The sequence below is a fragment of the Capra hircus genome, chromosome 3 (genome assembly GCF_001704415.2).
Source record: "Capra hircus breed San Clemente chromosome 3, ASM170441v1, whole genome shotgun sequence".
NCBI classification, from domain to species: Eukaryota; Metazoa; Chordata; class Mammalia; order Artiodactyla; family Bovidae; genus Capra; species Capra hircus.
Window position 1 is genome coordinate 64,045,380 of NC_030810.1, and position 11,986 is coordinate 64,057,365.

Consider the following 11,986-nt stretch of genomic DNA (forward strand, 5'->3'; position numbering starts at 1 on the left):
ATTCAGTAATTGTGCTTCTAGGCAATTACTCATGTAAGATAAACTTATGTCTACATAAAAATGTACACAGCACTGTTACTTGCTAAAACCTGGAAGCGACCACCATGCCCTTCCATAGGTGAATAGAAAAACAAACCATGATATAACAGAATATTGCTCCTGTTATTCAGCATTAGAAAGAAATGAGCTAACCAGCTACAGAAAAGACACAAAGGAAATGTAAATGCATATCAAGTGAAGTCTGAAATCTGAAAAAACCATCTACTGTATAATTCCAATTATATGATAATCCGGAAGAGCCAAGACTACAGAGACAGTCAAAACGTCAGTGGTTGTCAGGTGTTTGGCAGGGGGTGGGATGTGGAGCACCGGGGAATTTTGGGAACAGTGAAACTTCTGTATGATACTATAATGGTGGATATATGACATTATGCATTTAGTAAAACTCCTAGAACTGTACAAAGAATTAAGTCCTAATGCAAACTATGAAATTCACTTAATAATGTATTAATATTGCTTCATCTGCAAATGTACATCAATGCAGGATGTTAATAAGGTAACTGGAAGATGGAGATGGGAGTATAAGAGAACTCTAGAATCAATTTTTCTATAAACTTAAGATTGTTCTAAAAAAAAAAGTTAATTTAAAATGAGTAATTTTTTAATTAAAAAAAAAAACGCCGGAAAAAAGGATCACATTAAAATTACATTACCTTGATTTGCAGTCCTTTGAATAGTTTGGGTTTATCACTCCTGACGAAAGCTTAAAAGAAAAGAAAAATAGATTCAAATTGTTCACTTCTAGATACAAGTGACTATAAAGATCAATACAGAAAGGAGAAATAAATGCAACAAATAAAAAAATTAGATTCTTTTCTATATGGGAAAACCAAGGAAGTTAAAACACCTACAAGTAGAAAGACATCCCATTTTCTTCAATGGAAAGACTAAATATTTTAAGATGTCATTTCAAGTTAATAAAAACCCCAAATTACAATAGGATTTTAAGGGCTTGACAAAAATGACAGCAAAACTCTGTGAGTATATACGGGTAAATGTTTGAGAATAGAGCAGTTTAGAAAAAGTAAAACACGGGAGAATTTGTTCAACTGTTATTTAATATACTATGTGATACTTATTATCAGAATGGATAAGACAAAGAAACAGATTAGGAAATCTAGAGAGTTAAAAACACCTCTATTTTTATATATGGTAAAGCTATCAAGCCAGACAGAAAGAAAGAAAAAGATCATGTATGCATGCGTCTGGGAGTGTGTGTGTGTATTATGCAATAAATACTTTTGAATATCTATTGTATACCAGACAGCAGAGATAAAGCTATATAAAACAGACAGGACTCCTGCTCTTACAGAGTTTACAGTCTGGTGGGGAAGAAAGATGCTAAACAAGTAACCATATAACTGATAATCTGAATTGTGATTAAGTGTTTAAAAAAAAGATTCATGTTATTACCATGACATTTAACACAGACAACCTGGATAAATAAAATAAAATTTTCCTACACATGATTCTAAAGAAAATGATTTATAGATGTGCCTCTATAAAAATGGAAACACATATAGCAAAACACCACTAGAAACAAAGTTAAAAAAGTAAAGATGACAAATTGGGAAAAACTATTTCTGACAGTATATAAGAGGGCTCCTATTAATAATAACAGAAAATACTAGGTACTAGAATGAACTAAGGACAGGAACATGTAATATACAAATACGCAAGTGGTCACTAAACATTTGAAATAAATGTTCAACCTCAGAAAATAATCCAAGAGCTGTCAAAACAATCAGGTAACCTTATTTGGAGTGGCAAAAATTAAAAAGAATATTTAAGGTTAGAGAGGGGGTAGAGAACATTTTGCTGAGGGTTAGCTGTGGGAGAAATATAAATGGATACATCCTTCCTGAAGGGTTTTTAGCAAAAAGAACCAGTCTTAAAAATATGCCTACTCTTTTAGACCTGTAAGTATCTTTCTCAGAATTTCTTTATACTGAGGAAACAATGACACTATATAAGGCAAACACAGATACGAGGTCCTGCTAACCAAGTCTGGATCTGAAAATAATCTAAGTGTGTAAAAGGCTATTGGTTAAATAAATTAACATGGACCTTACTCACATGTACATGTGTTTCATACACACCCAATCATTTAAAAATTGTATTAATCTATATTTAGTGATATAGACACAAATGCATATAAAGGTTTATAGATCAGTTTGTTTTCCATTGTTAAAAAAAGACAGATACATTGTTTTTATATATTTACATTAATGTATTTATATATTTATCTGTAAATATATATTTGCAAAGGAAAAAGCTTGGAAGCATTCAAGGAAATTAAAAAATAAATTAAGTGAGAAAATACAAAATACTTAGCAGAATACACCTAACAGTTCAAAACAATAACTACTATTTTAATAGGAGTTATATCTAGAGCACAGGGTTTGCGGAAGTTTTTAAGTAAATATCTTCCTTTTTGGTTACTGTTGATCTACATTTTACCAAGTCTTTAGTAATGATCATATCTTAACTGTGCAAGTTAGAAAATTTTACAATATATTAAAAAATATACAAGTAACCTGTTTCATTCAGATACCAGACAGTTCTTAATACCAGCTCTATAATGATTTGCATTAGTTTCCAATTAGATTTTATAGTGACAGGCATGCTTTTGAGAACTTATCTTTTTTTTTTTTTTTTAACTTATTTGGCTGCACTGGGTCTTAGTTGTGGCGTGCGGGATCTAGTTTCCCGACCAGGGATCAAATCTGGGCCCCCTGAATCAGGAGTGCAGTTAGCCACTGGAGCGCCAGGGGAGTCCCAAGAACTTATTTTTTAAACTAAGAATCAACTAGCAATAGAATTGTAGACATGTTTCACTATGAAGATCTTTATATATGTGCATCTAGAACAACAAAACAAAAATTAATAAATACTTTTTCTTTTCAAGGTGTTGCAGAACTGTTGGAAGAGATTTAGATATCCCATCTGAATTTCCCCTACTATATTTAGTTCAAAATAAAATTGATTCTACTATTCTGGCTTATTAGAATGTCTTCTCTAGTACCTTCATCCTTTCAGATTTGTCCAAATACTCCTGACTCCCCAAATGAAAATGAGCTTATGATATCCTGTGGGTTTTATACTATTCCTCTGGCAAATGCTATAATGCACACCTGTGCAAAGCATTATTTAACACAGTTTGTTCACAACTACAAAAAAAAAATCTCTAGAGAAAAGAACTACTCAAATATTTTTTCATATTTATAACAAAAGCTATAACTGTCTTTAAGAAATTTTTAACAGGCTGGAATGAGGAATAAATTTAAAAGAAATATTAAGATGAGTCACTTAATGACCCATGGAGAGTGAAATAATGACTATGGTCATCTGTTCTTTTCTCTTCTCTCTGCTATGTATAAATCCACAAGCTCCTAATTTTGAATGAAGGAAATATCCGTTAAATACACCGTAGTGGCAAAACACATTTTACAGGCGGTAAACTGAACTTTAAAAAGATAGCTGAATATTCACTATATACACACAGCACTAGGACAGACTATGTGAGAATATGAGACTTGCAAAACACATTCCAGAGTAACTTATGTTTCTACTTTACTCATTTTTAAAATTTTTTTCTTTTATTTATTTTTGGCTGCACTGGGTCCTTGCTGCTATGTACAGGCTTTCTCTAGCTGTGGAAAGCAGGGGCTCCTCTCTCCCTGTGGTATATGGGTTTCTCATAGTGGTGGCTACTCTTGTTGTGGAGCAAAAGCTCTTGGGTGCACATCAGAGTAGGGGCATGTGGGCTCAGTAGTTGCTGGTGCTTGGGCTCAGTAGTTGGGGTACACAGCCTTTGTTGGCCCTGCAGCATGTAGGATGTTTCCAGACCAGGGACTGAACTGGTGTCCCCTGTACTGCACATTGATTCTTGACTATTGCATCACCAGGGAAGACCTCTGCTGTTCTAAAAATAACTAAATTATATCAGTTTGAAGATTCCTAGAGATTAATTCAGTCACTATTTCAAGAAAATGTTCTTATGCCATTTAACTATTTGTCAATTACCAAGGCAGATTTGTAAATAACAATTTAAAGTGATCAAATATACAGAAATGATTAGAAAACAGGTTAAATGATTCAGTTTTGTTAAGATTCTTATCAGCATGGCATTTGTGCAGCTGCTTAGAAGTCAGGGTAAATATTTGCTACATACACTGCTTAGAAAGTCATAGGACTCTTCTTATAATCCAGAAGCTCTTCAAAGTTAACTGAAGAGTATTAAAAAATAAAAATCTATCTTCCAAAAGGGGTTAAGTGGGGATGAGGGGTAATAGGAAGGATATGTCTAGAAATAAAAAAAAGTCTGAACTATTATTTTTGAAATCATAAACAAGTGAAAATATAGAAACAAAATATACTTTGCTAGATATAATGATGTACCTTTGATCACATTAGAAGCAGTCATACAATGTACTCTATTGGTTTAAAGATTTAATAAAGGCTTACAGCAGGTACAATTAAGATTTGTGAAGTGCCATACAAAGTTACCAGAGAAGGTGATGGCACCCCACTCCAGTACTCTTGCCTGGAAAACCCCATGGACAGAGGAACCTGGTAGGCTGCAGTCCATGGGGTCACAAAGAGTCGGACATGCCTGAGCAACTTCCCTTTCACTTTTTACTTTCATACATTGGAGAAGGAAATGGCAACCCACTCCAGTGTTCTTGCCTGGAGAATCCCAGGGACGGGGGAGCCTGGTGGGCTGCCGTCTATGGGGTCACACAGAGTCGGACACGACTGAAGTGACTTAGCAGATACAAAGTTACATGGAATGATAATTAGGTATTTTACTGTTGATTAGAAATAAGTACATTTGAATCAATATATATTCTAAATAAAAAAGTCGTATCATATGCAGAAACCATAATACAAAGAGAAGAGCACCAGCAACAACAACAAGAGAACTGAATTCTCAAGTGCGCTCAATGAAAACTACTGGGAATCCATGTATTTCTAAAATAAGAAAATTTACTATTGTATACAAACTATCTGAAGTGCAAAATCATGACTTATTTTGGACCTTCCAACAAGACAATTTAAAAGCATTTAAAAACATTCAGAGAATGGCAATTTAAATAATTAAAAGAATCTGAGAAGACTGGAGGTACAATAACGAAGGCAAGACAAACTAAAAAGATGATCACTTTTCAGATCAGAATAAAAAAGTCAGAAAAGGACTACTGAAGAATATATACTCATAAAAGGTATTTAACCAACGTAAACGTAGGCTTTTAACCAGATCTGCACTTGTCAAAAGTGGAACCTCCCTTGAATTGGGTAACTTTAGTAAATACACTCATTCTTTCAATAAATATCTGAATTCCTCTTAATATGAGGTATAGTGTTAGGATGACTGGGAGTATATTAGTGGTAAAAAATTTTAAAATTGAACTTTAAGGAATTCCTCCAGAAAAACCTCTATTTCTGCTTCACAGACTATGCTTAAAGCCTAGTGTGGATCACAACAAACTGAAAAATTCTTGAAGAGATGGGAATACCAGACCAACCTATTTTGCCTAGAGAAATACCAACAACCTCAGATATGCAGATGATACCACTCTAATGGCAGAAAGTGAAGAGGAACTAAAGAGCCTCTTGATGATGGTGAAATAGAAGAGCAGAAAAGCTGGCTTGAAATTCAGCATTCAAAAAACGAAGATCATGGCATCTGGTCCCGTCATTTAAAGGCAAATAGAAGGGGAAAAAGTGGAAGCAGTGATGGATTTTATTTTCTTGGGCTCCAAAATCACTGTGGATAGTGACTGAGGCTATGAAATCCAAAGATGCTGATCCTTGGTAGGGAAGCTATGACAAACCTAGATAGTGTAATAAAAAGCACAGACATCAGTTTGCTGACAAAGGTCCATATAGTCAAAGCTATGGCTTTTCCAGTAATTGTGTACGGATGTGAGAGTTGGACCATAAAGAAGGCTGAGTGTCGAAAAATGGATATTTTTGAATTGTGATGCTGGAGAAGACTCTTGAGAGTACCCTGGACTGCAAGGAGATCAAACCAGTCAAATCTAAAGAAAATCAACCCTGAACATTCACTGGAAGGACTGTTGCTAAAGCTGAGGCTCCAATACTTTGGCCACCTGATGTGAATAGCCAACTCACTAGACAGCTCCTGATGCTGGGAAAGACTGAAGACAAAAGGAGAAGGGGGTGGCAGAGGATGAAATGGCTAGAGAGCATCACCAACTCAATGGGCATGAATCTGAGAAAACTCTGGGAGACAGTGGGAGATAGAGGAGCTGTAGTCCATGGGGTTGCAGAGAGTCAAACATGACTCAGCGACTGAACAACAAAGTTTGGTAGAGGCAGAAGACCAGTAAAGCAAATAAATACATTAAAATATTATGCGGGAAATGTTATGGAACACAATGCGGAGAGTGAAAAATTCTGTGCCAAAGTAATCCCCAAATAATGTTTGAACTGACTTTTGAATGAATAGGGGTTCATCACAAGAATGGGCAAAAAGCGTAAGTCAGGAAGAACATACAGTGTGTGCAAAGACTTAGAGGTCAGAGTTCAGAGAATTCCAAGAGTTTTGTATATAAACTAAAGACATAAACCTAGAAAAGAGAGTCCATGTCATGATAGGTCTTGTTTATGATGCTGAGTTTGACATTTATTCTCTATGTGGTGGGGAACCACAGAGAATTTTAAATAAGAGGTTCACATAATCAAATCTGTCTTCTGGAAAAGGTCTTTTCGGTAGTTGTATAGGAGAGAGAATAGAAGTAAGAGAAGGGAAAAAAACAGGTAGGCCAGATAGCAAGTAACTAATTCTTTCAGATAAAGATGCTAAGGGCTGATTAAAATCACAGAATAGGCCAAAGGAGTAACATATGAAGGTTATTAAGGAGGAAGAAGAGACACAACTTGGTGACTAGCTGGGTATAAAGTATGCAAGAAATATTAATCATGAGTCTTGGGTTTCATGTAATACTTTTGCCTGATGATACTGCCATTTGTGGAAATAGTGAAGACGACAGTGTAGTTTTAGAGAAGAGGATTAATTTAATTTTTGAATATGCTGGGTTTAAGGCCTCTCTACTAAAAATATAAAAAGGCAAAACGACTGAGAAGGCCTTACAAATAGCTGAGAAAAGAAGACAAGAAAAAGGCAAAGGAGAAAAGGAAAGATATATCCATTTAAATGCAGAGTTCCAAAGAATAGCACGGAGAGATAAGCAAGCCTTCCTCAGTAAACAATGTGGAAAAGACTAGGGATCTCTTTAAGAAAATTAGAGATAACCAAGGAAACACTTCATGCAAAGATGGGCACAATAAAGGACAGAAATGGTATGGATCTAAAAGAAGCAGAAGATATTAAGAAGAGGTGGCAAGAATACACAGAAGAGCTACAGAAAAAAGATCTTAACGACCCAGATAACCACGACGGTGTGATCACTCATCTAGTGCCAGACATCTTGGAGTGTGAAGTCAAGTGGGCCTTAGGAAGCATCACTAGGAACAAAGTTAGTGGAGATGATGGATCTGCTGATCTATTTCAAATACTAAAAGATGATTCTGTGAAAGTGCTGTATTCAATATGCCAGCAAATATGGAAAACTCAGCAGTGGCCACAGGACTGGAAAAGGTCGGTTTTCATTCCAATCCCAAAGAAGGTCAATGCCAAAGATTGTTCAAACTACCACACAATTGCACTCATTTCACACGCTCATAAAGGCTCAAAATTCTCCAAATGAGGCTTCAACAGTAGGTGAACTGAGAACTTTCAGATGTACAAGCTGGATTTAGAAAAGGCAGAGGAACCATAGATTAAATTGCCAACATCCAATGGACTATAGAAAAAGAAAGGGAATTCTAGAAAAACATCTACTTCTGCTAATTGACTACACTAAAGCCTTTGACTGTGTGGATCACAACAAACTGTGGAAAACTCCTCAAGAGATGGGAATACCAGACCACCTTACCTGCCTCCAAAGAATAGCACGGAGTTGCGAAGAAGCAACAGAACTGGACATCGAACAGTAGACTGGTTGCCCCTTGGGAAAGGAGTATGTCAAGGCTGTATATTGTCACCTTGCTTTTTAACTTATATGCAGAGTATACAGTGTTAGTCGCACCTCAGTCGTGTCCAACTCTTTGTGACCCCACGGACTATAGCCTACCAGGCTCCTCTGTCCATGGAGTTCTCCAGGCAAGAATACTGGAGTGGGTTGCCATTTCCTTCTCCAAGGGATCTACCTGACCCAGGGGTTGAACACAGCTCTCCTCCATTGCAGAAAGATTCTATACCATCTGAGCCACCAGGGAAGCCCCCAGGGTAACTGTATAATGGAATGTTATTTAGCCATAAAAAGGAATTAAGTTCTGAAATATACTACAATATGATGAATCTTAAAAACACATTAAGTGAAAGAAGTCAGTCACAAAAGACCTCATATTATGATTCCATTTATCTGGAGTCAGAAAATCCACTGGAATAGAAAACAGGAATAGTGGAATAGTGGCCACCAGGGGCTGGGAAAGTGGAAATGAGAAATTAAAGTGTGTGTCCTTCAAACTGTGGGCAGGACTGAATGGAGCTATCTTTCCTTGTTGAGGTCAGGATCCCTGTCTCTTCCACATGGAAGCACAAGAAAATAAACTCAAAATTTCTAAGAAATTGATCATTCTAGACCTCAATTATAAAGTAAAAAGCAGTTCTATTGTCAGCCCAGTATCTGCACCCACCAATCAGGCAGTCCTTTTCTCAGGAACCCCTTTGGACCACTTCAGCCTCTAAGATAATGAGGCTTCCAAAATATGGATTTTTAACAAATTCAAACAGTTGTACATCATGTGAAATGCTGGGCTGGATGAAGCACAAAGTGGAACCAAGACTTCTGGGAGTAATATCAATAACCTCAGATATGCAGATGACACCACCCTTTTGGCAGAAAATGAAGAGGAACTAAAGAGCCTCTTGATGAAGGTAAAAGAGAAGAGTGAAAAGCCTGGCTTAAAACTCAACATTTATAAAATGAAGAACATGGCATCCAGTCCCATCACTTCATGGCAAATAGATGGGGAAACAATGGAAACAGTGAGAGACTTTATTTTCTTGAGCTCCAAAATCACTGCATATGGTGACTGCGGCCATGCAATTAAAAGATGCTTGCTCCTTGGAAGAAAAGCTATGACAAACTTAGATGATGTGTTAAAAAGCGGAGATGTTACTTTGCTGACAAGGTTTGTCTAGTCAAAGCTATGGTTTTTCCAGTGATCATGTATGGATGTTGGACTATAAAGAAGGCTGAATGCTGAAGAATTGATGCTTTTGAGCTGTGGTGTTGGAGAAGACTCTTGAGAGTCCCTTGGACTGCAAGGAGATCCAACCAGTCAATCCTAAAGGAAATCAATCCTGAATATTCATTAGAAGGGCTGATGCTGAAGCACCAATCCTTTGGCCACCTTATGTGAAGAGCCAATTCATTAGAAAAGACCCTGATGCTGGGCAAGATTGAAGGCAGGAGAAGGGGATGACAGAGGACAAGATGGCTGGATGGAATCACTGACTCGATGGATGTGAATTTGAGCAAGCTCTGGGAGATGGTGAAGGACAGGGAAGCCTGGCATGGTGTAGTCCATTGGGGTGCAAAAAGTAGGACATGACTGAACAACTAAACAACAACTAAAAACGTAGGCCACAATCTATAGAACTGTTAGAAAAGCAGAATCTTGGGATACAAGCCCAATTTATAGAATTATACTCTGCATTTTAACAAGACCCCCGGGTGACATATATGTATGTTGGTTTAAGATACTATGAGACCACCTAAGTGGAAATGTCAGTTCAGTCTGAAGTGTGGTGATAAACAAAAGAACGCTTTGAATTAAAGTCATAAATTGGGAGTCACCAGGTGAACACTGCAGCAGAAACCGAGGGAGTGGGACACTGTTTAAGAGAGTAAGAAAAAGGGAAAATAAGAACAAGACTGTGACTGACCCCAATATTTGAAGTTTGGGTGGTAGATGAGATGCCAAAAAAGGAGAATAAAAAAACTTGTTCACACAAGTGAAGGGAAGAGAGAGTCAAATGCTAGAAAGTCATTGTTATTCAATTCTCAAACAGTCCAATAAGGTAGATATTAACTGATTTTATACCACCTATTAACCCATTTTATAAATGAGTAAATTGATGAAGCTAGTGCTAATCAATTGGTATTCCTTCCAGTAAAACTCAGAGGTAACATAATCCTAGGCATCACTCAAGAAGTGAAAATCTATTTGCTATCTCAGTTGTACATTATTTTAAAATTCCTTTCTGTATCCAAAGATTTATGATTCTAATATAGAGGCTGGCAAACTACAGTCCACAGGCCACAGTGGCCTTCCTGCTTTTATAAATAAGGTTTTACTGGAACACAGACATATGTATTCATTTAAATATTTTCTATGGCTGCTTCTGTACTACAAAAGCAAAGTTCAAAAGCTGCAATGGATATACTGTTGGCTTTAAAGCTGAAAATATTACTATCTGGTCTTTTAGAAAAAATGTTTGTTAAGACCTACAAAATCAGGGGAAATTTACATTTTTTGTTTTGGAGAGAGACAGACTGCAGACACATCCTTATCATGGTAAGACTCGTGCATAAGAAAGAAAACAGACTTAACATCATTGCTTTGATGCCACTTAAGTGATAATACACAAGATCCAACATACAATGAGAAATTTTTATACATACAGACTTTCCTACTTAAACAACCATAACATGGAAAACCAGAGTATTTTAGGAAGTATATCTGGAATTAGCTAAGACATGATTTGGGACTTCTTTTCAGCCCACGAAACCTGAGTTGATTAATGTGGATAAGACATTTCAAATTTTTAATCCTTCTCTCTTCTAGAATAATTTAACATTATTTTTTCCTTCTGTTTCATGACATGGCTAATTAAAATTAAATAAACTTAAAAAATGTACTAGTTTCTCATGGGCTCAGAAAATATTGATGATTAAATATGGCTATGGATTAAAGAATTATACAATCATTTTAATTTAAATTAGTCTGTACTAATTAAATATTTATACATAGAATTAAAAATATAATGTTTCAAAAGGAAAAGACAGTATGACCACATATACCCACAAGTTTGATAATTTAACTATACATAAGAAATATATATATAATTAAGTTGTAATCTAAAGATTAATAAACTATACTCAATCTTTTAAAGACTGAACTAGCAGCTGTAGAAATTATTATCATGGACATGATAAAACCTGACATCACAAATAGAAGCGCTAACTGCAATCTACTCTTGACCTCATGAAAATCTGAGTCACAAAAAATTATTAATAAGACAAGTCAGTAAATATGAATAATCAATATAATTGAAAGGAAATGTCAAAATATTTTAGGAATAAGAATGATCACTTTATCATTCAGATAACTGATATTAAAAAAAGCTAAAACAACGCTGGTACAATTCTGAGTTTAAGTGTTTGAGGCAAAATTAATCCTAAGAGCAAGGAATTTTCTCCCCAAGTTGTTATATTCTGTGCTATATCAGAAGATGTTCTTATTCTAATAAAGAATGTATTTAATTAGATATGCATCTGCTCTGGGTCTCAAATAAAATATCCCCAAGTCAAATTGTTTGATTACATTTCTGTGCCAAAAGGAACAATATTTTATTATAAATAATTCTAGGCCAGCAAGACAGGGCATGTGTTAACATGGGCAATTTTACATAATACTAAACCCCCAAATTCTCTTGCTATTGAGTAAACAAGTCAAGAAACCACAGGAAAGGCAGCAAAAACAAAAACAGAATGAGGTATACAAATATAGATAGCACTTATGCATTTCCATCAAAAAAAAAAAACTTCATTACCTTCATAAAACTGATTTTCAAGTGACATGCAAGGATGGAACAGAAAATGTCCAA

General features: G+C 35.7%; 1 protein-coding gene across 1 annotated transcript in view; it reads right to left on the bottom strand.

Annotated features, from left to right (window-relative positions):
- Nucleotides 1–11,986, bottom strand: part of LOC102184685 (15 kDa selenoprotein) — a 35,390-nt gene that overhangs the window by 2,615 nt on the left and 20,789 nt on the right. The window contains exon 4 of the mRNA XM_005678146.3: nt 714–763. Coding sequence (XP_005678203.2) covers nt 714–763 — 50 coding nt within the window. The remainder of the gene's footprint in view (nt 1–713; nt 764–11,986) is intronic.